The 27,397-nt window shown below is 37.6% G+C and overlaps 3 protein-coding genes across 5 annotated transcripts in view; 1 reads left to right on the top strand and 2 right to left on the bottom strand.

The window, feature by feature from the left end:
• vars2 (valyl-tRNA synthetase 2, mitochondrial) overlaps nt 1-7,648 on the bottom strand; it is a 32,908-nt gene extending 25,260 nt beyond the window's left edge. Inside the window, exons 1-14 of one of the 2 annotated variants that reach the window (XM_030147366.1) lie at nt 7,555-7,632; nt 7,396-7,453; nt 7,076-7,265; nt 6,201-6,276; nt 6,020-6,120; nt 5,080-5,201; nt 4,927-4,993; nt 3,796-3,893; nt 3,572-3,653; nt 2,762-2,881; nt 1,788-1,896; nt 1,616-1,704; nt 889-979; nt 117-244 (exon numbers count right to left, since the gene is read on the bottom strand). In XM_030147366.1, the coding sequence (XP_030003226.1) occupies nt 117-244; nt 889-979; nt 1,616-1,704; nt 1,788-1,896; nt 2,762-2,881; nt 3,572-3,653; nt 3,796-3,893; nt 4,927-4,993; nt 5,080-5,201; nt 6,020-6,120; nt 6,201-6,276; nt 7,076-7,246 (1,254 nt within the window). In that variant the 5' untranslated portion in view covers nt 7,247-7,265; nt 7,396-7,453; nt 7,555-7,632. Of the gene's footprint in view, nt 1-116; nt 245-888; nt 980-1,615; nt 1,705-1,787; nt 1,897-2,761; nt 2,882-3,571; nt 3,654-3,795; nt 3,894-4,926; nt 4,994-5,079; nt 5,202-6,019; nt 6,121-6,200; nt 6,277-7,075; nt 7,311-7,395 lie in introns of both variants that reach the window. The other variant, XM_030147364.1, reaches the window with a different exon arrangement.
• A 278-nt stretch (nt 7,649-7,926) lies between these two features.
• ppp1r11 (protein phosphatase 1, regulatory (inhibitor) subunit 11) lies at nt 7,927-16,021 on the top strand. The gene is made up of 3 exons (XM_030147372.1): nt 7,927-8,241; nt 9,392-9,500; nt 11,958-16,021. The coding sequence occupies exons 1-3, from the start codon at nt 8,164-8,166 to the stop codon at nt 12,143-12,145; spliced, it is 375 nt and encodes a 124-aa protein (XP_030003232.1). The 5' UTR covers nt 7,927-8,163; the 3' UTR covers nt 12,146-16,021.
• A 4,842-nt stretch (nt 16,022-20,863) lies between these two features.
• On the bottom strand, nt 20,864-26,823 carry c11h6orf47 (chromosome 11 C6orf47 homolog). 2 transcript variants are annotated; one of them, XM_030147371.1, is made up of 3 exons: nt 26,574-26,823; nt 24,898-26,297; nt 20,864-23,130 (listed from the first exon to the last, which is right to left on the bottom strand). In XM_030147371.1, the coding sequence occupies exon 2, from the start codon at nt 25,812-25,814 to the stop codon at nt 24,900-24,902; it is 915 nt and encodes a 304-aa protein (XP_030003231.1). In that variant the 5' UTR covers nt 25,815-26,297; nt 26,574-26,823; the 3' UTR covers nt 20,864-23,130; nt 24,898-24,899. The 2 variants fall into 2 exon arrangements, with proteins under 2 accessions (XP_030003231.1, XP_030003230.1); XM_030147370.1 differs by having other exon boundaries at nt 20,864-23,125; nt 24,893-26,297; nt 26,574-26,822.
• Between the last annotated feature and the right edge of the window lie 574 nt (nt 26,824-27,397).

The following is a 27,397-nucleotide window of genomic DNA, read 5'->3' as shown; positions in this document are numbered from 1 at the left end:
AGTCAGTGTGACATAGTTTTAGTAATAATGGCAACTTCATCTGTACAAAATAGAGTAGAAAATTATTTAATTTTTTTTCAGCAGGTCAGAGTAAATAGAGTAGACAGTGGGTGCACCTCCAGCCATTGTCCACAGTGTGAATTCATCGTCCCGTCTTCTCCAATCACAGTGATGCGTGGCAGTGAGTGCCTCTGTGACAGCAGGAAGTCAGTGTGGTCATGTGCAGGAGTCACTTTTACTGCACCTAAAAAAACACACAAATGCAGAAAACTGTATCTATGAAAAAGTATATGGATCTTCTTTAACCCATAAAGACCCAGCGCTTTTTCAGTGACTGTTCCTGAAAGAATTTTTCTATCTATTTAATCATTCTTAATTGATTTATCACCACTTATTATAATATTATATTCCATATTTTGTGTTTTTTCGGTATAAATCACGTGTCTTCCTTTATTTGGTTTACTGATCATGTAGATGTTTGTAAAAACTCAGATTAAAGATGAGGATTATTATATCATAAACAGAGAAATCTGAAAAAAAAAGTGACATTTTCAACAAAATATAGCATTAATTACACATAAAACAAGCATCTCTATTGACTGTCATTGATCCAATTCTATGGGTTTTACTGGTGAATCAATGTTGTAGAAGATGACAGTGTTTCCACGTTCACTACTGAGCCTCTGAATGTCCAAATGGGTCATATCTGATGACCATGAAAAGATGACAAACTGTATTCAACACCAATTATTTACATGGATTGATAGATTAGTGGATCAACAGGTATTAAACTTTTTAGATCAGTAGATGGTTTTGGTCACCTGTGGCTGTTTGGGTTTTTATGGGTTAAAGTTCAGATGTCAAAAATGATGTGCCAGTTGCCGTTACCTGTTCCCAGTTGCATGTCCACCATGGGGTCAGTGATGATGGGCATCAGTCTGTTGGTGAAGGGGTGCCTGCACTGCTTCCCATGAACAGCCTGGATCATACAAGTAACATATAAGTGCAACTATCAAAAAAAGGCAATATGTAGCAACTATCCTTTAGCTCTCAGCAAAAGCAGGGATGTATCAAGAGGCAGATTTCCATCCAAATGTGGTGAACATTTTCAGAAAATCAGCAAAATAAAATACAAATTCATGTACGCTTCCATACACTACTTTTGTGTGAATGTGAAGAGTTGGTTCTTTATCATGATCATGGTTTAAAGAACACACTAGCTGAGCTGCATCAAGGAGACGGCAGACAGGTATTAGATACTATAGTCTCTAGATAGTCAGACACTGGGTTCTACATCTCTTGATACATGGCATTTTGTGACTTATCTTACATTTTCTAAAGTGAGTGCCTAGAAAAATGATGTATGGGAAACACTGATATGCAGTAAAGTACATGATAGAAAAATGAATAACACTATTATATTCTCTTACTCCATTTGGATTAAAAAGATCTCATGCCATGAATATGAACAACAAGATAGAGAATATACACAAAATGCTTCTTGTGTGCTATCCTGTACAACTGCTCCAATATTACAATGTTACTTTCAGATTTATTCCTTAATTTGTCTTTTTTTGTTGAAATCTCATCTCAGACTGTTTCCATGGATACCGGCCTGGTATCGAGGATCATCAGGGTGAACGGCTACAGCCACGTCTCCCAACATAGTCTCAGGACGGGTGGTGGACACAGCTACTTCTCCATCTAAAAACAAGGATTTCAAAAAATTAAAGAGGAGAAGCTCTAAAGAATTGATGCCACACTTTCATCCAGACACTCAAACTCACTGTAGTCTTCTACTGGGTAGGCAAAGGTAACCATGGTTCCAAACTCCACTTTATGCTCATAACCAGGAACAGACAACATCGTCTGGCCAGACAGCTCCTTTGAATCAACCTAACAAGAAAACCATATATTTACTTTACAAATCATTTCCGACTTACAGTGTACAGTATTTGTTCATCATCAGTGTATTAACGTATGTACTGAAGCTAAATTACAGATACAAAGCATATGAAATTTTCATTTGTTCTTCACTTTTTAGTTTTTCAAGGTATTATGATAAAGATCTAGATCTGGATTCATGGACGCTAAAAAAATATAAGTTTTCTGTGTTGTGATGGTGCCACCATCTGGAATTAGTCTGTTACTGCAAACTACAAAAAGTGCAGATTTTACCCGCATCCCTGGTTTCGTTCCCTGTTTGTGTTTTTGAAAACAGTTATTTATAATTATATTATGACATTTTTCCCTCCTACTTATAGTTGTTTGTTAACAATAGAGCTGACCCTAACTCTGTTGTCAATCATGTAATAATGGCTGAAGCTTCTGGAAGCTTCCTTAACTTAAGTTATTTCATTGCTGTACAGTAAATAATTACATTTGTGCCGGTTTCTGCATTGCTGTTCTACTTAACACATGAAGATCCCTGGCATCTGTTTATAAATCATTTCATTGCCGTCATCTACATTAATAATGAATTGTGCTGCTTCATTCATTGTTACTTGATGTGTAAAACTACAAGTTGAAATTAATTCATGGAACAAATCCTGACAATACAGTATGGAAATGAAAACACCATATGGCTCATCATAGTATAACTGCATTCACTCATTAACTGCTTGTCAAACAACCAGTGATGTGTGAATACAGCAAAAACACTGAAGCGTGATGTAAAGCAACAACACCAGTGATTATGCAAAAAAGCTTATTTTTTTTTAATGTTACAGTTTGTGTGTATGTGCCTGTAGGCTTGTAGTACCTCTATGTCAGAGATGGCAGATTGCAAAGCACAGCTCCAGTTAATCAAAGCCTCTGATCGATAGACGAGCCCTGAGTCACACAACCTGACAAAGGCCTCAGTCACTGCCCTGCTGAAGGCCTGAAGGAACAGTAGCAAAGAGAAAAAGAATAAAAAGGTACAACTGAACATACATGTGTACAACAAGATCCCTTTAAAATTCCACACACCTTCCATTACGGCTAATGTCATGTTTCAATATATTGGAACATGTATGATAAAAACAAATGTCTATTTCAGTCACGCAAGTCCATATCATGAAGCTCCCGTTGGATTTGAAACTGTGTAACTCACACATTTAATTGTGGATCCAGCCAGAAATTTTTTTTGTTAAATTATCCCATGTGATTATCAATTTGTGCATTTCTGGTGATATAACTGTTCATAAGGTACACCCTGTCACACGTATGATATGCACTTAAAATATAGGTGTGTAATTTTATTTTATTTTTTTTTCACTTTTACAGCTTCACGTATCAGAACATTTTCCTTCAGAAAATACTTTGGCTGAAAATGTGTATGGTATTTACTAGGATTAATAATAGTGTTCCTCAAAGTATGAAACAAATCAGAGACAGTCAGTCAGGAGGCCTCCAGTGATTTCTCATAGACGGATCCATTTGACACAATTTCAGTATAGGATGCTTACATTTCATTCATCTGTGCACTCAATTTCCTAATAAACTAAACTCAGAATCACAATGAAAATGAACATATTGTGGTTTTAGACAGATTTTTTTTTGTGAATTAAATGTATGATTAGTGTCCTACTGGATCCATGGTGAAACAGGCTCTTTGCCAGTCCAGAGATGCTCCAAGCCGCCTCAGCTGGTGGTAGATTTCCTCCCCTTTCCTGACACACACACACACACACACACACACACACACACACACACACACACACACACACACACACACACACACACACAACTAAAGTTAACACAACTGATGCAAGGTGCACCAGTGAGTGAATGGGCAACGTAGTGATGACTCACTCATTCTTCCACCTCCACACCTCCTGTAGAAACTCCTCCCTGGTGAAGTCCTGCCTCTGTTTCCCTTGTTCCCTCAGCAGTCTCCTCTCCACCACACTCTAACAAAGACAGTAACTCATAAATTATGAACCTAAACACCATAATCTGCCAATTATTAGTAACAAATTATGCCTATGCTTTACAGCGGTCCAGATGATGTAATATGCAACACAGTTTCATGACTTTAAAATGCCTCTTTTATTGTGATATCAAACATTTGATGACTAATTTTACATTTTAAAATTAATGTGTTGCTAAGATGTTTATATCTATACATCAGGCTTCAATTAAGATCTGTCAAAATTATTAATAGTCTCAGAATCCCAAAAAAATAGCAGCTGCAGAGCTTGTTAGGTGTCAGTGTGTAGTTGTCCCCTTGTAAGCTGTCAGTGACTTTGTACCAACTCATGCTATGCTTTGTAACTGAGATTTCCTCCCTATCAATCTATGGTCATTACATTGGAAAACAGTCAAATGGCTTTAAGTTATACAACACTGCTCTCTACTGGATGGAAGTTTAAACACAACACAAAAAGCACCACTTTCTGGAAAAACTGTGCTCAGAAGTGATACAATATCACAGAATATTACATTACAATACTCAAAAGTATCAGTATTTCCTTACACCCCTCATGTTTGAGACTATAGCCTTGATACAATTAAAGATGATGATATGCTGTTACTGACCCTGTTGTATTCAATATGAATAAAGAGCAGAGTTTGTGGATTATTAAGGGAGATTACTGTTGTTGTTTAGATGCTATTATACTGAAATCCGAATGATTCAAATTCTACCAAATATTACAATAAAGCCCACTTTTCTTTCAAAAAATCAGTTCTGCCAAAAACTGACCCCAGTGCTTAAGAATTAAGATGAATAAACCAGCTACTTACCTCAATTTCCTGAGGGCTCTGCCTAAAGGATCAATAAATGGTAAAAAATAAAGTTCAATCTAATCTAATCTAACCTAATCTATTTGGTGATTTACTGTCGTGTCTTTACTATTACTATCTAACAAAGGAACAAAAAGCTAAAGATTAAATTAAGGCTAATTCAATCAAAACTGATCATAAAATAAAAAGCTGTCCTACCTGTGTTGCAATTCCTGCATGATCACACCCTGGAACCCAGAGTACTCTGCATCCTTGCATCCTCCTCCTGATGGATTAAAAAATAAAAATACCGATCCATCTCCTTCTGTAATGATTGAGGACTAAAAATCCACACACCGTGCTGTTAGTTACCATCGAACCAGAGCATCCTCTACAGCCACAGTCAGAGCGTGGCCCAGGTGCAGAGTTCCTGTCACGTTTGGTGGAGGGATACACAGAGAGAAAGTGCGATCCACAGCATGAGTGAGTTTCTCCTGCAGAAACATGACCATGCACATTTTATACACATTTCATCATTAGTCCAACTGAAGCAGTGAAAGTCTAAATCATATTTAGGAAATATTAAAAGACAATGCTGTGCTAATAAGCTGAACAGTGATTTAAGATGTAAACAGCTGCTGAAAACATTGAACATTTTATTTTAATTTGGTATTTAAAGTGGGACGGATCATTTTTAATACAACAGTATAAAAACCTTCATTCTTTAGTGGACTAATTCACTTTTGCACTAGGATTTGTTATCACTTTACATTTATCAGTGCTGGGGATTCTATGGAATAGACAGATTTAGTAAAACGGTTTATGTCAGATATTTTCCTCAAACAATTATCTTCAGTAAAGGAGCCCTTAAAAAGGTGTAATATTTTATATTATTTAATTACATATTTCAATTATGAATAGTCAAAAGTGTTAATACAAAGGAAAGAGTGAGACAGGAAACACAGTTTGACTGATATTTGCCTGTCTGACCCTATTTCTTTTGTTGCATCTCAGTTCCACCTTCATAATGTGTACAGGTTCATGAAGTGTAGTAATTTTACATAGCTACTACATACTGTACAACTATGCCCAGTTTTAATACCAACCAACCAACCAACCAACCAATCTGTTTACCTTTGCTAATTTACCCAAACGAACAAAAGGAAATCACAATATGTTCCTTTTCTCTGGTCTACTGTCCTATAGTTTTTCTTCTGTATACATCAGGTTATCCAACTTTTATGTGTGTGAAGTATGCCAGGGTCATTTCATTTTCTGTTATGGTTAAAGTGGCCATTTATAAAACTCTCACATGCTGCTCTGGGCTGAAGTATCCCTCCTTCTCCCACCACTGATACCAGCTGGATTCCACATAGTCTGGACTGTAAGATGATGGGAAAGGCAAACTGGTGTCTGCAAATGGAATAAAAAGCATTTCTTTTAGTTTGAGGAAAACTAGTAAAGACCAACACCTCTAACTAGATATGAGTCACCTTTCTTTATTCCAGGTGGAGTGTGGGCTGTGTATGCTACTGCTTCTTTCTCAGTCCATTTCGCTTGATCTTGTGCCTGGAAAACAAAATTACATCAAATGTCAACAGACAAATAAACTGGAGACAAAATTAATCATTTATGTTTGGCTGTATATATTTTGCTTGATATACAGTATGTGCACATTTGGCCAAAACAATGCAAAACAGTTTGGGGTCGTGGAGTAAACAAGTAGTGCCAGAAACAAAAGCTGCATCAAAACTAAAAAACAAGTCCCTGAAATTTTAGAATTTTTCACAGTTCAAGGTTTGAATTTTCTTGAATAAATTAATACAAAAACCAGTACGGCATTTGGGTCTATCAGCTTGGTTATTATCATTAGAAACAACATAGGAAAATATATATTGACTTTTATTTTGCACATTTTGTACCATAAATATCTTTGCTTAGTGTCTGAGAATATAAATATTACCAAGAAATTTGAACTGATTAATTGTACTTGAGGTTATACTAGTTATTTGTTTAAGCATTAAAAATGTACTGTCACAGAATTTGCTAAATATAGTTTCAAAGATTCATTTCCCCAAAAAATTATTTGAATTTACAAAAGTTTGACGTTGAAAGTTAAATCCCAAACTATTAATATTCATTTTAGATATATAACAATTTGAAAGATCTCCATCATTTGATAAAAAAACCATTACCCCCTTTTTATCAGGAAAACCTTGACATGAGCTGAAAGGCCTTAGTGAGTTGTGATAGGTAATGACCCAGTCAGAAGGACAAACAAACAAACAAACAAAAAAATCACATAAATAAATAATGTAATGGAAACATCAAAACTCATAGGAGGGAGTTAAGAAATAAAAGATCTTACATTGTGTTGACTGGAAAGAATGGCCTTCTCTCTCTCTCGCTTCCGTCTCTGTTTCTCAGCCTGAGGTCGTGGGAAGGATGAAGAGGAGTTTGAAGGTTTCAGTGGGTTACTGGAGCAGAATCTGACAGTGCTTCTCTCTGCTACAGTCAGGACACGACCTGCCCTCCACATCCTCAGTAACACTCTACCCCTGGGATAGACACACACAGCCACGATACATGTCACCAAAGGCCAGCTGTGGATTCAGTAACTATCAGATATGTAATATACATGAGGAATAGTAAAACCGCAATGACATGTAATATTTAAAGTTTACTTACTGTGCATTCAGTGAACTGAGTGTTGAGCCATGCCAGCTACGACCTTTCCGAATATTTCCTTGTTAAATTGAGAAAGGACATTTATGTAACGTTTTTAAATACATATAAACAAATTGCTTATTTATGGATACAGAAAACAATCCTTTCGTCTGATATTACATTGTTATATATTTTATTTCCTTCCATTCTCGTCATGCGGATGCAGGTTTTTGACGGACAGTTATAACATTACGGACAACCGGAAATAAGAGTGGTCCGTCTGAAAATATATTCCCCTCCACTTCCTGTGTCAAGCCACAGATCAAAAGTATATAAGCATCCTGTTCACGTTCACAAATAATATTTATACATTTTGTAAGTGTCGGGAAAAATCTATTACATTTATCTCATAAGTGTATCGTGGCTTTATTTTACATTTTTTGTTTTGTTTTATGATTCCGACGCGATGTCTTTGTTTTGTAGTTAAACAGAAATGACGTGACTGTATTTATTTTAACATGAAAACTGTCAAGTTCCGTTTTCAGTCTGGCCGACCATTGGCGCAACTTAACGGGTGGCTACATCCCAACATCCTCCCTGTGTGCTCAACACTTCGTAGTCCTCAAGTTAACAGCCATTTACCTCTCATTCCCTTTGAGAAATAATCGAAGACAGACATTGTTGACATCATTAGGCTATACTGCAGGCACTGTCTTTTACTGACAGGCGACTCCGGTTATTTACATCTACCAGCTAGCTAACGTTAGCGTTAGCAGAGAAGCTCCAGGGATGGCGGAGGTTCCCGGGACATCAAGTGAGACGATAACGGAGACGGTTCAGACCAGCACACCGCCACCGCCCCAACAGGTAAACGATGAACAGCTGGTCAAATACACGTTCCGACATTCCTCTATGAGTCGGACTGTATACCGTCTAAGTCCCCCTGTACCAGTCAGGCCGCACAGTGTCCACCTTACCTGCCTAAAATAAATTATAACACGAGTATTAACCGTTGCTTTGTCACCTTCATAGGAAGCGATTTATCGGTGTTTATTGTAATCTGCCTCTCCCCAACAATGACATGCCATAATATGAACTACCACCGTTACAGCAACACAGTAGCGATGTTAATGAGGACAAAATGTGCTAATCTTACCCATTCTACAAGACCGGACTCATTCAGTCCCTGTCTGTTTTGATTGTATTAATAATGTACAGCTGCTGCTGTGTACCTTCTGTTAAAATGTCATCATCTGAAACTGTTGGGATTAGAATTTAGGTTAATTTGTCGTCAGGGGTAGCAGAGAAGATTGGTTGAGTTAAGGATAAGGTTGGTTTCAGGTTAAATTGACTCACCACCCCAGTTTAGGTATTATTCTGAAATCTAGGACACACTCCAGTTTCTGAACCCAGTTGTTTGTGCGGAGGGAGATGCAAGAACAATAAATAGAAATAGCACATAAAAAATAGAAGTGAAGATAGGAGCATAAATCAGCACAAATTACATAAAAGACTACATCAGGTACAGTAGTATCTGAATTCACCCATCCTTAAATGATAAGGTACTTGTGGTCTTTGTCTGTTATGTATTGTTATCTCTTGTAGTTTTAATGAAGGAAAACTGGCAACATGCTGCTATATTTGAATGAGTTGCCTTCAGAGTGCCAGTTCCTGTAAGAAATGGTTTTGCCAATTTTTGTGGAGGCACTTGACTGGTCGACACATAAACACCCTAGGCCTCATCATCAGCATCACTAATGAATCCAAGAAAATCCTGCAGCCAGGTTCAACATCAAGAGGAAAGCCTGAAACCAGGAGAGGAGGGAAGAGGACTATGTTAATATAATGCTCCTAATATCACACGTTCCACATTCTGTAACACTTTTGGTCTTGACTATTTCCAGATTAACTAAAATTAGGGTGGGAGATTACAGAAAAGTCTGACTCCTCGGGTGAATACTATGTGAATTTATATGAAAATCTTAGTGAGTGACTGTAGATGTCTGACCTATTACAGGAGGGACGGAGCTTGACAATCAAGCTGAGAAAGAGGAAGACCGAGAAGAAGGTGGAGTGGTCCAGTGACACAGTTGACAATGAGCACCTGGGAAGAAGGTCTTCAAAGTGTAAGTCCCATACTCTGTAAACTGTAAAATACCATATATGAATAATTAGTTTGACACAGAGAGGAGAAGGGAAATCTCTAGTCTTCAGTCAGTGTTATTAGATTGTACTGTGGGATGTGTCATAGATGACTGATTGAAATCTTAAGAGGCCAACTGTTCCCTGTCACTATATTATGAAAAATGTAGAAACGAAGTCTATCAACGTGACTGCTACTTTGGCATTCTACTGTAAGCATGGCATAACTTGTGTACACTGTATACTGTATGCATTTCCTTTTTACATCCATTTCCTTTAATTCAGTACCACACACATTGTGATCGATTGTGAGAAAATGAAATTCACTGTGAAAGTCCTCAGTTATGTCTTTCTGAGTCTTAGATGATGTGAGACAGGTTTGTTTATATCCAAGTCTAAAACACATGTTTTACTATCCGCCCACAAGCTAATATTTGTGTGGTTGTATATGACAGTGGGATTATTTAGTCATCCCAAGTCACATTTGATAGGATATATTTATATAAGCAACCAGAATTTAGGATGAGCCGTCTAAAATGTTTCACTCAGTTAAAAAGATGGGCATAAAAACATATGTCTTTCACCTCTGTCTGAGATGAGGCACCTTTTAACACAACTGTATGCCTATGTTAGCATGTATGTTAAATTGTAGTGGATTAAGTGCTCAGTGGACACTCAGTTTATCACTGCTTTAAGTCTACCAGCCTGCACCTCCAGCACAGCTGGAGAAGGACAATGAGTGGCTGTGTACTTCGATTTTGATGTTTCTCAATAACTTTCCTAACAGCTGCATTAATTCACTAAAGAGTAGACATTCTATAATTTATTTGCAAAAACCAAACTGCTAGTTCACAAAAAGTAGATGCAATAGAAATAGAAAACAGTGGTCACAAAAGGGTGTATCCTTATTGCGCAGTCACTTGGAATCTGTGCCTTGTCAATATTTTATGTGAGAACCATTGTTTTTCTGAGCAGCCTTGATCCTATTGGGGTTCACAAGAGTTGAAAAGTGGAAGAACAATGTGGGTCATTGTTGCACTGAATTACAGCTCAAGATTTTGCAGGGAGAGCTCCATTCTCTCTCTTAAAGTGTTGTAGTGCGCAGTGGAATCCCAGCAAGATCATTCAGTCCCATTCAGTCCCATTCAGTCATCCACACACTTTTCTTGGTGTCTTTTATCAGGTCATCAGTACCTACACAATCACATCTAAACAATGTTGATCTTTGTGTCTTTAAACCTCATTGGTTTAGAATGATTTACTTCAGCAAAGTCTTTGTTAGTCTACTTGTGGCTTCAGTAAAATTTTACACCTTAAATGGTATGCAAGCAAACTGACCTTGTGCACTATACTATGAGATGTATGGTTTACACACTCACAGTTTGACCAGATGTTATGGAAATCTCTCCAGTAATACTGGTCACATTTTTTTTGTCTGTCCTGATGAGCCAATGTGCAAACTTGGCCAACAGTATATGTAGGTGTTTTCCTTGGTCTGCCTTGAAAAGTCTGATTCGTTGTTGTATGTTGATCATAAAATCTCAGAATGACCTTTGTTACAGTTTTTAGCTTAATTTCCAAGATGTACTGAGCTACTTTCATCTATAGCCATCTTTATGATGGCCAACAATATTGTCCTTATGATCTTTAGTGAGTTCTTGGCCATGAGTTACCGTACTGGCAACACCTTGTGTGTTGTTTATGAGTCATGTAATTGTGCCACTTAAATATCTACCATCTACCAGCACATTGTGTAACAGCACTTAACAACTATCTTTCATCCAAGTCATGACTGGCCAGCTTCAAACTAAATAGTATCCAGTGTACTCACTTCTGTTTCCACTGTTTCATTTGTACCATTGTTTTATTTTGTCAAGTACCAGTTTTACTCCAGATAAATCAGAGATTGTCTACTCTCTCATTTGTCAAAGGACATTAACCTGTCTGCTAATGCAGCTGCTTGGAAAGTAACAGTGAAGTAATTTAAAAAGAATTAAATGTGTCCTCAGTTTTGTCAGTGAATGTATACAGGTAGCGTATGTACTGTACAGGCATACAGGCAGGAAACTATGAACTGCAGTAAACCTACATACCTTTAAAAATGTATATTACAGCTGTCTTTGCAAGTTAATACCATAACTGATGACCCAACCGGCATGCTTAATTTGTAGCTACAATGTCATAAGGGGTTAAATATGGTTTGTGTGTAGTAGGGATGTGAGGGTGAATGGAAAATTAAAAATGAGGTTTCTTAGTTCATCTTGCTGCTGCACTATTGGATTATTCAAATCAAACTGGCCCTGATGAGCTATTTTTATCACTGGCTGCCTTTTGTTTCTATTTCCAACCACAACAGTCAAGTAAAGTGACAAGTTGAATTTGGAGCTTTTATCTGTGAAGGCTGCAGCCATTCACTACGAATCCTCCGTGTTGTGTTTCAGGCTGCTGTATTTATGAGAAGCCCCGGCAGTTCGGAGAGTCGTCTTCCGAAAGTGAGGGAGATGAAGAGAACGACGAAGGCTGCGGCAGCGCACACTGTATCCTGGGCCACAGCAGGAGAGGCCATGGACAGAGGGGGGGTGGCGGGACCACAGTGCCCCCAAATTCTGGGGGGTCGCACTCCCACTAATGAGCACTGTGGGCTGGTTCTGGGTGGTCTTTCTCACCTACGACAATGACACATTACAATACTGCACTCTTTATTTTGTTTTTTTTTTTTAGTTTCAATAGTTCCATCACTGAGGGACAGGCAGGCCTGGGCTGCGTTCCACATGTGTTAAAAGCTCCCACAGCTGATAGATGAAAAGTACATCTGCACTGCAGCTCAGAACATCAACAGGATTATTGAATTAAACTAATTGTTCTCCTCATAATAACTGAAGCATTGTCCACACCCTGCCAGCTGCACAGCGCACTTCACACAGAGTAATAGGCATTGGATCATACTGTAAAGTTTCCCACTTCTCTTAAACAACAAAGTCATTTTGCAGAATTAAAGATGCAGTTCACACAACACTTCTCATCCAGCTGAAAGTGTACTGCTGCATGATTTCCATTCATTTCACTATGAAGTGAAAATCTGCTTTCAGAAATTTCTTGATCATCACATGAAAAATAATGTGCATGTTTATGGTTAATATCAAATTTTTTCCATAGTTTTGCAAAATGATAAAAATGGCCAACTCACTTTACATAAAATTTCATTGTTTTGTAGAATTTTGAAAGAGTTTTAGTAGTTAAATGTAATTCACATCATCTATTGTTTATACTTTATTCCACTGTTTACATTGTTTAGTTTTTACAGTTTTAAAAAGTGGCAAAAATGTGTTGTCTAAAAATAATATAGAAGAAATTTACTTTAGTTAGATCTTGATTGTTATGCATGGGAGACACACACACACCAGAACAGATCAGTCTATCAGGTAAACATATTTTACAAGAAGTATTATTTCAATAGAGTAAGATAAATAATAATAAAATAAATTCAGCAAAATTGCTGCACAATCAAATCAAATGCATAATCAGTCTGTACTTAGATTACTACACGCTATTCAGATAAGTAATTTTGATAACTGGAGTGTATTGTGGGTATCTTGCATTAAAACAGTGCAAAGGCTATATAACACTTTCTACTGCAGTCATGTAAAATATCTGATGTGTGATAAAGGAGGAAAAAGTGTAAAAGCCCTGGTTTTGTATCTAAATGGCATAGAGTGTGTAGTGATGTCACCATGCAGGAAAACACCATTATGGATTATGGAATTATCCAAAGTGAAACCCTTCTCTTCTTTCAGCAGCTAAAAGCCTGTTTGATACTGTGCCAACTCACTTTCAGCACTGAGTACACAGACAATACACTTTAAAAGACTAGACGTATGTTTACTACAGATCACATATAGTGTATGTACATGGAGTGTTTTCAGGTCCAGCATTGGATTTTCGTCATGTGGTAAAATGAATGGAATGCAGCAGGAGCTCAGAAGATAAAATAAATTTTATATAAAACATGCAGCTGGAGATTATACTCAACATGCATACTTAACAATCACATTGCTGTATTTGATAACTGGTTGCCCACTCTACAGCCTGATAGCTATCATGTGGTACTTTTACCGAGCAGCCCTTTGGACTTGGTGACTTCTTCTGGAACGCAGCATATGAGAGGAGATAGATATAGATAGTGAGGCCATAAGTCTGGCTGTGTATTAAACTTCTGACAAAGTGAATTGTATATAATCCAGCTGTTGTTAATTTTCTTTTAATTTATTTGCTGATCTTAACTCTGAAGCAGTTAATACTTGACATGCAGTTGACTAATGTGTGAGAGTTGGATCTAATTGAAGAGTTTGGATCTGGTTTTGGATTTGTAGAGCAGTTTGACAGCTGATGCCAACCTTTAATTGATGTTTGCTTTCAGAATGCATTAGACCAACCTGTAGTAGCATTATTATTACAGCACATGTTTTAGTATAATCTGTTAGAGCCCCATGATCAATATTAGAGCACACTGCCTGTGGATAAGTCGCTTTGATTCGATATTAATGATATGACACACGGCTGGATTTAACAGTTGTTCAAAGATAGTGTCAACATTTATTTCAAGATGGAAACTAAAACTTACATTTGAACAGCCCATTCCATTCTTTTAAATAATAATCAGAATGATCACAATTGTAACTTTAAACTTACACATGGGAAAGTCTTTAGGCTATTATTGGGTTTGTTTTAGCAAAGTTATAGTAAAAACACCTTTCTCAGTCTCTGTATAGAAATACTGCTGGAATATATATAATTAAAAACAGACCAAAGTAGTTAGTATTTAGTGTGACGTCTGCTCAGATTTCATTCAAGAAATGTTTCTTGGGCTCAGAGGTTGCACTAAGTACTGACGTTTGCCTGTAGAACCTCTTCAGTTCCAGTTGTATGTTAACAGAGAGTGAGAAATAAATGTGAACTCATTAAAAGAAGGTAAAGATGACCTACGACCTTTGCACAGTCCTGTATATATAAAATTATTTTAGGCTCTAAAATAAACTGATTAATCCATGTTCTTCTAAAATTACTACCACATTGCAGTTCATTTCAGGAACCTTCTTGGATATTATTATTAAAAAAGACAGAAACTACAGAGTTGTAAAATAAAGTGTTATCAAATGTTATAAAGATCAATTCAACTCAGAGTTCTTGCCTCATTTGTGTGAAGTGCACAGGCCTGGATGGACTCAAAAAGATAATTTGATTCAAATTTATAGTCATATTTATTTATAGTCATACAGACTCGCTCCTTGTTTGGTTCTGCAATGAAAGGTTTGTGTTAAATTTGAATGACAATAAGCTTATCTTTTGGCCACTATTAACTTACTACATATTACTAATGACATCAACTATGTGTCACCTGATAGGTAACAGGAAATTGTGGTTTGGATACGTTACAGATAAAGCAGAAACGTGCTCTTGTTTATATAGCTTGTCCATTCATGTCTATTGAATATTGTCTGATATTTCATCCTATCAGATTTGTCTTAAATATCAGCAGCAGCCAGAGCAGACTACAGTTTAGAGCATGTTCATATCAGAGTGTGCTGCCGTGGTTTCTGCACTCAACTTGTACACCTCTCAAAACATGAGTGTGCACCAAAATATCTTCACGCACTTCAATGATAGCTGAGGGTGATCGTTTTATCTGCCTACCATAGAAGAACCCGGTCCACATTCTGCTTGTTTAGCTCTCACTTCTTCACATCTAAACAGTTCAGGTCCAGGAGTAAATTAGCAGAGCTGCAATGAGGGATTTAAGATCAGTAGGTTTTTAATTGTCTGGCTTTGAGATAGCAGAATGAGTGTTAGTGTTTTGAACCTGTAAATCTTCCTCTGGTTTTCATTTGCTTTAATGACTAGATAAATCTGGTCTTATCCAATGTGGACAATCCCAGACGTGAAGGCATTTGACGTTTGCCTGATTTGTTTTTGCGGTACAGTTTGTCTTTGCAGGATGTATTTAATGAATGAAATGGGGAGTTTATAGGACACTGAATCACAATCAGTGTGGACAAATCGAGCTTATCTTTCTTAAAACACCCAGTCAGAAGATTACCATTAAATTCAGCTGCATGTCGGTCATTAATGTCTCCACTACAGTTGGATAGACGACCTGTTCAGAGACTATAAGGCTTTTACTGCTACGCTCCGCAGACATCAGATGTAATGTGGCATATAGGACAGACAGGTGAAGGTGCATGACTGTCGGCCCAGGCTTTGTACTCATGCCTCAGCTATGACCAAAACTCACCCAACACAGGCTTCATCACCATCATCATCCTCAGCAGTTTCAGACCATGTTTGATATGTCAACCTACTGGGGATCCCACTAACTCCATGTAAGCCACTGTTTTCTGTACTATCTGTTACATATGTACATTGTTCTTGTACTGGTAATGCACCTTTCTGTATATACTATTAAGCATATGAGAGCAGATTTAATGTGAATTAAAGTTTTCAACTGTGATTACATTTGCCAAGGAATGTGTGATGCTTGATATTACATAAAACAGGGGTGTCAAACATGTGGCCCGTGGGCTAAAACCAGCCTGCCAAGGGTTCCAATCCGGCCTGTGGGATGAATTTGCAAAGTACAAAAATTACACTGAAGATGTAACTGTTCAGTGTTGAATTTGTTTTAGTTCAGCGGCCACATACAAACCAATGTGATCCCAAGAAAAATAATATCATAATAACCTATAAATAATGAGAACTACAAATTTTTGTCTAATATGAAAAAAATAAACTGAAAGTATTTACATTTATAACCAATCCTTTACAGCAGTGTTTTTCAACCTTGGGGTCGGGACCTCACGTGGGGTCGCCTGGAATTCAAATGGGGTCGCCTGAAATTGCTAGTAATTGATAAAAAAAAAAAAAAAAAAAAATTACTAATAAAAACTATGGTGAGTTGAGAGAGACAATCACATACATAAAAAACATGACAAACTGTGAAGCTGAAACTGAAGTACTGTGGTACAGTTTATCTTTCAAATGTTCATTGTGGTCAGTTTCAGATGCTGCAGCTCTTTCATAATTCATAGTTGGAGTTCTTGTTTGTTCAGTATTAATTGTCACCCTTGTAAATCCAAGCTGGACTGACTGTACATATCCTGACCAAGGAAAATCAAATTCTCACTTTGTGCAGTAATCTACACCGGCTTTTCTGCCTCCATCCATAATAATATACATTATATAGACCAAACCTGGGCATTGTACGGCCAGGGGGCCACATGCGGCCCAATAGCTGACCCTGACTGGCCCGCATGAGGTCACTGGGAAATTAAAAGTCAATGCAAATATATATCACTGTAATAGATGCAACTAATACAACAGCAATGCTTTTATTTTGAAGAGTCTGCTAAATTAGCATATTTTGTGTGTACTTTCTGTATTTAGCATAAGGTTTATGCACTGATTGGTTTGTTGGTCAGCCAACGCCAAAAAAAGAAAGACTGATTTGGATTGCAGAGTTTTTAACAAGACATGGACTGTAAGTATTTCTTTGCTGAAGTCAGAGGTAAATAAAAAGAAAAGGAACTGAGATATTCAAACAAAGGTGGATGAATTTATTGTTTTTCATGTAAAGTTAATGTGCAGCTGGTTTTGCACATTTTCAAAAATGTTTTTGTGAATATTCATTAAATAGTTGTATTCTGTGCTGCACATTTTCAATGTATTGTTTCATTTACTGTTTTTATAGAGATATATATTGAGCAGAGCTGCAAGTGTATTGATCCGGTCCTGAACAACTGTCAAACTTTCTCATGTGGCCCCATCAGAAAATTGATTGCCCACCCCTGATATAGACTAAATGTCATCCAAAATTAATGTTTATTTGCAATATAATATAGCAAACTGTTACATTATCAAAAACAAATTAATCTTAGCAAAAAATTTTCTCCGTTTTGAATGTCTGGGATCGCCAGAAATTTGTGATGTTAAAATGGGGTGACAAGTGTAAAAAGGTTGGAAACCACTGCTTTACAGGGTTCCCACAGGGTCTTAAAATGTCTTAAAAGTTGGGAATTTACACATCTGCATTTAATACCTTAAAAAAGTCTTACAAAGGTGTTAAATTTGACATGGTAGGTCTTAATTTACATTGCCATAAACTTGTTGGCTGTTTTGTGTGTGTCTGGGAAAACTGCAAAGAAAGTAGCGTTAGTCGACTCAGTTATATCCATTCCAACCTGACAATTCAAAATGAAATTAGGAACCAATTATCACTAACGTTGCACCCTCCAGTGAGAAATGACTCACGCCATTGGAGTAAATAAACATATTTTCCTAAATTCTAGGAGTCACAAATTTTTGCCAGAATGGCCATAAAATAGGCTGTGAGATGGACATTAAATTCTGTTCTAAGTAGTCTTAAAAAGGTCTTAAAAAGTGTTAAATTTAACTTGTAGAAACCTGTAGGAACCCTGCTTTAACAATAAAAAGTGAATAACCTGAAAAAATATGAACAACCTGAAATATCTGGAGAAAATTACGTGCAATTTAACCAATATTCTGCCTGTTACTAAATGTTTTGTGTATTTTTAGATCCACCGTGATCTGTAAGTTGTGTTAATAATAAGTTAAGCCATAATATTGTAGACATTATTCTTATTTTAGTTCCAAATTCCAAACTTCAAAATTTTCACAATATTATTCCTGTTACCAAATGTGTGAGTAACATTCTGTGTAATGCACATGTAGAGATGATAAGCTGAGGTATTATATTGTTAAAGTTGCACTTGTTTTTATTACAAAATTTCAGTTCCTTCAGGTTATTCACATCTTTTTAATGAAATGATAGTTTGCAAATGTAAATATTTTCATAGATTAATGTTTTTTATTGCACTAAAACAAAGAGGAAAAACTTGTAATTTATAGATTATTATTATGTTTTTATTTTTTAACTGGTCTGGCCCATTTGAGATCAAATTAAGCTGAATGTGGCCCCTGGAAGAAAATGAGTCTGACCCCTGACATAAGAGAAGAAGAAAACACCAGGTGTACACATATACTTATTTCTTACAGGACATACTGTATTTACCATTTAAGTTTGAGGGGGTTTTTTTTCCCTTCAAATGAATGCTAATGTGTAAGTGCATGGATGATGTTTTTGTCCTTACCAGCCTTTATAGTCAGAAACTTTTCTTTTAGTTTCTGCTGCCCCCAAGTGGCCACAAAGACCCATCATTTATCTCTTTCTCATTTCATTTCCTCATCATGAGGTCCTCCTTCAAAAATGCTCCCTTTGTGAAATGATTAAAGCTGATTCTGGCATGAATTTTACATAATTTTTAAAGGATTTTGATGCAAGAACAGAGCTTTTACCTCTATCAACAGAACTCCTTATCAACAAACTAGAGGAACTACAGATGTTTCACTTCGTACTTGAACAAATTGTCCCTTTGGAATTATAAGATTCTATCTGCACTGAGAACCGTTTTGAGATATTGAGGATTAAAGTTTTAGCAATTTTAATACCAAAAGTAATTTGTGAAATAAGTTTCTTTAAATTCATGTAAACTGAAGACACTTTAAAGGCATCTCAAACCTACAGTACTAGAATCCTTAAACATTGACCGGTCACACAAGCACACCATGGCTGGATTAATATGCGAGAACTCCCCTATGTAGCACTGACTGTATCTAGAGCAAAACTTGAAAATGTCTTCTTCAATTTATGCATTTACAAGGATGTATAAATCCATTATAATGACAAAATATAGAACATTATCTGAATAAGTGAATATCTAGTTATAACATAGAAGTACGAATAAAATATTATTGTAATTAATTGGTTATCATGATAAGAAGATATCATATTTATTGATCATTGTATTTGGAGTAAATATTTAAAGTGCATATACATATTATAGTCTATATTAAAAATGGTTGATTATGCAAAGCTGATTGTGTGAGGTGACCAAAAAAGTTTATGTGAATGGTTTGTATGGATGTTTTGTGTTATTGTAAAAATACACAGAGGTGTGTTAGCAAAGAAAAGGAAGTGGATCTAGTTTGATTATTAGTTTGTAAAAAGGGGGTGGGAGTCAATAAGTTATACTTCTTCCCATTCCTTTTCAAGCGCAGAAAAATTTTGTTTGACCATGTTGTATGGTTCTTTGTTATCTGATGATTCAACTACTGACATATGTACACTACCAGGCAAAAGTTTGGACTCACCTTCTTATTTAAATGACATGAGATGGACCACAGATGGCCAACAAGTGCTCAGCATCATTTGGAACTCCTTCCAGACTTTTGGAAAACATTTCAGGTGACTACCTCATGAAGCTCATCGAGAGAATGCCAAGAATGCACAAAGCAGTTCTAAAAGCAAAATGTGGCTATTTTGAAGAATCTAAAATATAAAACATGCTTTGAGTTTTGTCACATCTTTTTAAACTACATAATTCCATATGTGTTCATTCATAGTTTTGATGCCTTCAGTGAGAATCTACAATGGAAATAGTTATGAAAATAAAGAAAAACCAGGTGAGTCCAAACTTTTACCTGGTAGTGTACGGTCTAAAATGCCCAGCCTTGGCACCTGCTACCCATGGCACGAAGCCACAGCAACGTCCGCTATCTGTGGCAGCAGTGCTGGAGCCACTGGAAGTAAACCACAGGCACCAGAAGTAAGCCACGGTGCCAGAGCCACTTGAAGTAAGCCACAGGCCACAGTGAGATTTCGTCCCTACTGTGCATTTTAGGGTTAGGGTTAATCCTGTCCTCAGTGACATTTTCAGGCCTAAAAAAGTTGAATTAACTTTGAAAGGCAGGAACAGCTGCCATGGGTAAAGAAATGAAATTGACATGGTGGCCAAAGTGTTAATGCTGTGACCTGGCAATTTTGTGGAAAACAAGATGGATGCCCATTGTCCCCTCCCATGGCCTTTGATTGGATTTAAATCCCATCACTACTTTGCGCAAACCAGTTTTAACTTGGATTGCAGTTTGCCCCTGCTCACTCATGCATGAAAACCTGGGTCTGTAAATTTGGACAAATATCCACCAATCCCCTTCCTACCGACGTCCATAAAAGAAAATTCCAAAAATTATCAAATGTGGAACTGGTACACCCTGTATATGCAAGCACTGTGTATAATAGATAGAAAAATGACAGTGGAAGGAGCTCATGTCCATTATTGATTGCATAAACAAATATACTTTTGTAATTTTAGGAGTTTATTAGCTTCCTATACCTAGTCATCCCCCCATTTATTAAAAACTTAAAAGTGTTAAACATAACATTTCAAGCAGTGTAAATAAAAGAATAAATAAATGATCCAAGCACAGTCAAAGCAGACACTGTGATAAAACTCATCACTTTTATTGAGCCAGTGAAGGCGATACAACCTCAGTGTAGTGTTCAGTTCAAAGTGACTGTAAAATATAAGTACATAGAGTAGAACATCACAGCAGATACTTCCTTCCAAAGTTCTAATTAGACTGTGGGTATCTCTGAGGTCCTTCCTTGTTATTTGAGGAAGGACAGGAGGTTTTTCGGCTACAGTGATCCAGCACTTGTTTTAATAATGAGTTAGCGGTTCTATAAAAATAGCTTATCACTGTGAGAGAAGCTCCCGATCAGCAATGAAATGAATAGCTAAAGACTTGAAAATACTGTATCACTTTCATATTAGTATTGACTTAGGGGCACTAAAAAAATACAAGACATTCATTTGGTGGAAGTCTTTGGATGCCAATATTAAAATTAAATGCAGGAAACTGTGTAATGTTCGGCAAAATTACACTTGAATTATAGTAATGCTTTCAAAAATGATTTAAAAACCCTTTAACCTGTTTCTAGTATCATAACTTTGTGAAATCTGTTAAAATGTCTTCTTCCAAACACATTGTGATCTGCCCTTAATTTTCAGGATGCAGTATCAATTGAAGAAGTCATTTTCCTATATTAATGTTGGCAGTGATTATGCTTTTCTATGAACATGTCGTCTTATTTTGTTAAACATTGTGCACTTCAATAGGAACTCAAATGCCTGGTATAATATGGGCATCCACAGACCTCCATACATACAGGTTGTCTTTCAGGTAAGCACATCCATATAGCTCCACCTCATCCATGCTACAGAGACAATATCAGAATGTCAAGTGCAAAACATGCAGCTGTGCACTACAAATTACAAATAACATGTTTGGTCTCCTCATTGTTGTGCATTTGGATTGAAAAAGTGAGAGCGTGACCTACATTCCCAGGTAAGTTTCATGTTCACAACTAATATCATGGCACAGAAAAATCACGAGGCGAAAAAAAAAAGGAGTATGTAAAGAGAAAAACTGCAAACTGCTGCTGGTATCGTGTCAAAACTTAACATAAACACCAATGAAATTCAGAGTATCAATGTCACTTTGTACTGTAGACTGCGTACAGTAGTTTTAAGGATTTCAATGCACAAAAAAAAAAGAGGTGAGGCCACAGGTCCTTACATAAATATTAATATAAGCTCAGCAAACATACTGTAGTGTGATGGCAATGTAGTTTGTCATGCCATTTTCTAATTCAAGCACTCAAGCTTCAACTGGCAAGAGTAGAAGATGGAGAGAATCAAATGCACTGCATAATAACATCAAAACAAAACAGTGATGGCCCCTACAGGCACCCTACATGGGTAAACAGAGGCTGATGATCCTTAACATATGGACTTCAACAAGTCTGTTCAAAGTTTTCCTCTCTTCCAAAATTAAACAGAGGTGGAAACAGTTCAAAACTAACAAGAAACACTTAAAACAGGCAAGTAATTGTAATGGCACCTGGAGATTATGAACCGTAACTGGTTGACCAAACAGGTCGAAGAGTTAGTCCATGTCAATGTAAGCGCAGTGTGCTCTGATTAAGCACAGTGGTTTTTTTTCACATTCACACGCGTAGATTTTGGCTGTGGTATAATAGTATAGCACTTTTACCCCTTTGGCCTGACTTTCAGAGACACTCAGGTTTGTCTGGACTTCTTTGCCTTCCCTCAACACTTCAGCATCCAATAATGTATTATTCAACCATACTGAGCTCATTTAAGATGACACAGCTGGCATTTCTTTCCTCTGCTCCACAAATTCAGTTTGTATTAAATTGGTTAAGGGTCAAATATGTTTCGCAGACTAAATTGACTTCCCTGGCCCCAGAGCAGGGGACTGTTTCATAGATAATGAAATAAAAAAGATATACAACTGGATCAAATGCAACAGGGCACACCCTAAACTCTGGGTGTTTCACTTTCTGACTCAGACATTTCTGTAACATTCAAAATCACACACCCTCTAATAACTGTTCTCCTGATTATACACTAAGTTTTGTACAATTAAATGTGCCAAGTGTCCGATATTGGGTGACAATATGAGGATCATGCAAGTAACAGTCCATCAATGACTGAGCAATGGCTGTAGACGAAAGTAAAAACTCAAGAGTGTAATCAATGTGCAACACAGTTCTTTAGTCCCACTGCAGAGCACAGTAGTGAAGTGACAGTCCCTCTGCTCATCATGTCAAACGTGTGGAGGAGGTCTGATCCAGCTGGACTAGGGTGTTAGTGGAGGAGCAACTTTTCACAGCCTGAAAGAGAGACAACAACACAGTTACAATCAACACTAACATTGCACTCACACCAGTGACCAGACCAGTACAGATGGTGCTATAACACAGGGTAGGTGTTCTTTTTTTAGATTTACATACACAAAAGCCTTTAATTAAATATCAATCACTGTCACGTTACTGCTTTACAAAACCTCTGCTGAAGAGTGTGAGTTATAAACATTGCAGGTATTGCTTATGCGGCCATTTTTTTCTTTCTATAATTCTCTTTTACGTTTTTTTTTGTTTTGTTTTGTTTTGTGAAACTGCCAAGACTCCCTGGAAGAAGAGCTTTTGTCTCTGAACAGGACCTTCATGGCTATATGAAGTCTAAAATAAATGAAATCAATGGAAAACCCTGCAGTGTTTAACTTCACTGACACAAAGACAACTCATAAACAGTTTTATGGGTTAGAGTTAGCCAAGGCCATTTAACTAAACCAACAAAGCATGGCCAAAGCATCAGGATTGGAGGAGTTACCTACTAATAATACAGAGGGAGGAGTAAAACTGCACTGAGGAAATGCCTTTTAAAATCCTGAATGGTGAGAAACACTGTGGTATAAAAGAGTGTTATGATAACACACTTGCTGTTTTAAAAGCTGCACCATTGGGCTTTCAGTTCATTTAGACCAAGAACACAATATTCCCGGCTCAAGTAATACAAAACATAAAAGCTCATTCTTGTTCTGCATCTTTGGTGCTAATTAAAAGGTTATGGTCAGTGGTTGCATCGCTAATAACACTGTTTTATCCAAGTAAACAAGGATATCTGAACATACTTGCATATTTAGAAAACAGTGCATAGTTTATCACCATAGTTTGCAGATCCACTTCCTGTTTCAACTTCAGTCTGCTGTGCTTGTGGTGCACAGATTTCCAGTGGGATGTTACACAGTAAGCAATATTTTTCACTGCTTGCTTTTGAAATATTTGTTAGAAACATAAAAGTTGGCTCTATATTTTCTCTGCAAAACATCTCCATACAGTAAATGTCCACTAAGACACATGATTCAGTCAAAATTTCAAGAAAACTGACCTTATATCAAAAATCAGGTTCCATCAAACACACTGATGGAACTATGATAGAATATATCATATTTATTTCAATAGATCAGTCAAACCTCTGCTTAAAAGTGGCGTGCAGACACTGATGTGATATTTCTCTGTTAACAACAAGTGTGAACATGGATTCGAAGTAGTGGGAGACCAGAAGCCTGAGGCCTATCAACTGAATTATCTCTACCTCACAGAGGAATCCTTCTATTCTCGGTCAGCGGCTCCAGTTGGTTTACGGCACTAGAAGGTCACACTTCTTTTGCTATGGTTGCATGATGAAAATAGCTTGCAGATGGCTTTACAGTATGTGATCCGTGCCCAAAGCTGTTTATATTTTAATCATTCCTCACTAGCATGTACATTACAGAAACCTGTAGTCATATATAGTAAAACCCCTGCAAAAGTACATCAATGTATATGATAAAACTTCTTCAGAAATGTATGGACGTCCCTTTGCTGTTGCCTTGCCCCCACTGGAAACGTTCCAGCACTAATATTAAATTCCAGATTTTCTCCAGGAATGTCATCATATGCTCTGCTTTGCTTTGATATTTTCGTTGTCCATATGCAGTCATTTAAAATTCTTTATAAAACTTGAACATAAAAAAGTGATTTTTGGTGGTCATTTTAACCAATGCAGGCTGATACCCAAAACCTAAAAATCACATTAAAAGGAAGGAAAGCACTCACCCAAACCTTAACTTGTCTTGATCTTCTCCTTTGCAGACACAAGTTTTTCTTTATGCTCCTTTATGTCACTCAATGCATCAGTCTCTTTACCCTCATCATCCTTGTGTTCTTCCTCATCCTCTCCAAAAATCACACTTTGTCGGACACTGACGGAGATGACCACTGCCTGCACGATGCCATACACCAAAGCAAACTGAGGAAAGTACTCCTGGATCAACCAGAATAACCCTGCCATCCCAACTGTGGACACAAAAAACATGGCCATACCATGAAACCACAGCCTCAGTGCTCCCTGAACCCCCAAAATCTCAAGGATCAGCTTGGTGGGAGAAGACACAGTCCACAAGAATCCAACCACAAACAGATCAAACAGATGGCGGAGGAAGTTGAAACAGATCTCATAATGCTCTGGTAGGATTTCAACTTGCCAGCTGTCTGCAAAAAATCGGAAAGGAGACGTTAGAGGTGAGGAAGACGGTGTAGGGGATGGAGGTGGTGTTCCATAGTCAGAATAGTCCCCATCCAAGTCAGGATCCCTTGTACCTCCATGTTTCCGTCGTTTTAATCCACTTGGCTCTGCTTTGCTGGGCCAGTAAATGTAGTAAGTTGGAAGAAACTTATTCCACCATTTAGGAACTTGTTTTTCTTTTGCATTGGTCTCCTTTTTCCCTGCACCGAGGTCTTCTATTTCCATTGGCTGAAGTTTGTCCGGAGCCTCCCAGAACTCTTCCACTGGACTATTTTGGTCACTTTGACGCGTCCAGCCTCCCCAGATCCAGGAGGTCCACCCTCGGCCTCCCTTACCACTGCTGCTCTGCTTCTGCTCCTCAGTCACTGCTATGGGGGCAGGTTCTGACACAGGCCTGCTCCAGGAGCCCCAGGAGCGCACCCACCCCCAGGCTCTGCCTACCACAGCTGTCATGGTTTCTCCCTACGTGGAAATACGTGGACAATGAGCAGACTTGCAGTTTTCAGCTGCTCTCGCTTTAGTTGCCGGTGCAGTTCCGTGAACTTAGTAGAAAAATATGCATGTGTTGACGGCTGAGATAAAAAGTAGTAGTACTAGTTTAGGACTCAGGCTGTGGTAAAAGGGCGTCCTGGGGCCATAGACACACCTGTGTGCGTGTGAACAGTTTAACAAACACAAGGAATGACTCCCCCTTACATTACTCACAATGCTCTTCATAAAAATACTGTTTTAATGGGAGTTTGGAGTTTACATGTCTTCCTCATCGTTTGGCCACATTTTCCAAATGTCAATACAGTTTCACTTCAGGATGTCCTCAATACACCGGCTAGCCACAAGTATCCAGGGTTTTTATCTATAATAATATTAAGAATAGTACATTACTACTTGGCTAACTTTTTAGGGGTCCCCTGAGTCCCGATGCTTCACTCCTCGAAGCTGCAAATAAAAGCACACTGTCTTAAAAACTCGAAGCGTGAAAATATTTCAATTGTGCGTCAACATCACTGCGAGTTAGCTAATGTTACACAGGTTTTATCTGTTATTTTAGCAAACCCGCAGGTTCACACTAAAGCACATTTACAACCTACTGACGTCAACTAATCTTAAATTTGACGTTTAGCACGACAGCTACGCCATAATTTGGATTTTTCCGCATCTTTACACTACAATGGCTAACGTAACAATAACCTTTATGGCTAACTGGATGCTTACCTTCAGAGCTGTTAGCTAGCTGGAGCTGAAGCTGGAGCTGGTCCGATCGGAGCTGGCCCTCCTTTATAGATCACACAAGTCGACACAAAAGCAAAGTTCTTAACTTCGGCATGTATTGCTGGACATTCATTAACGTCTAATGCCTGACATTTAGATTGACTTCATACCGAACATTGGCGAATGGAGAATGGAGGTGCCCCTGCCAGCTCATCTGAAATGTTTGGCTAATTACAAGAACAAAAGAAGACTACCGGTCCGGAAAGGATCCAACCTTCAAAATAAAACCACGGTAAACACTGTGGAACACCGCCCTTCTATATGCAAATACTTCAACACTTAATAATTGACGCTTTCCCGTAGCATTATAAAATTATTTTATCTTCAAGGTTATAAAAGTTACCAATCAGATATGTCAAATACACACTTACAGTGGCCTCTCCCCTGGACGCATGCATACACATACATGTAGCTGATCCAAGGGCGTAGTCCCACATGGATTTAATGCCTATGTAACATCATGGTTCAGCCAACCTCTTGAATATATTTAGTCAACCTTCAACCATTAAAATGGCTTCTATGTACAACATTCTTACCTCAGTAAGCATAATGACTGTTAGTGAAGTACCATGTAATCACTTCACTAAAATTACTTTACCCAAATCAAATACTCAATTTCCGTTTAAGTTTTGCATACCCCAGAAGAAAAAAGCCCCAAAACCCTGGCAATTATTTTAGGAGGGGGATATTCTTTTACACTGTGGGTGTGAAGTCAGCTCCACTTCAAGTGGTTGTTAGTTTTATGCCTCTTAAGTGACCAAATTCCT

Source organism: Sphaeramia orbicularis, chromosome 11 (assembly GCF_902148855.1).
Source record: "Sphaeramia orbicularis chromosome 11, fSphaOr1.1, whole genome shotgun sequence".
NCBI classification, from domain to species: domain Eukaryota; kingdom Metazoa; phylum Chordata; class Actinopteri; order Kurtiformes; family Apogonidae; genus Sphaeramia; species Sphaeramia orbicularis.
The sequence above is the reverse complement of the archived record's forward strand: the minus strand, read 5'-3'. Positions and strand labels throughout refer to the sequence as shown.

Excerpts from the sequence above, each read along its gene's own strand:
- ppp1r11 (XM_030147372.1), top strand. The coding sequence starts at position 8,164 with ATGGCGGAGGTTCCCGGGACATCAAGTGAGACGATAACGGAGACGGTT. Across the intron at positions 8,242-9,391 it reads CACCGCCACCGCCCCAACAG|GAGGGACGGAGCTTGACAAT; the intron begins GTAAACGATGAA and ends GACCTATTACAG. Across the intron at positions 9,501-11,957 it reads GGGAAGAAGGTCTTCAAAGT|GCTGCTGTATTTATGAGAAG; the intron begins GTAAGTCCCATA and ends GTTGTGTTTCAG.
- c11h6orf47 (XM_030147371.1), bottom strand. The coding sequence starts at position 25,814 with ATGACAGCTGTGGTAGGCAGAGCCTGGGGGTGGGTGCGCTCCTGGGGC.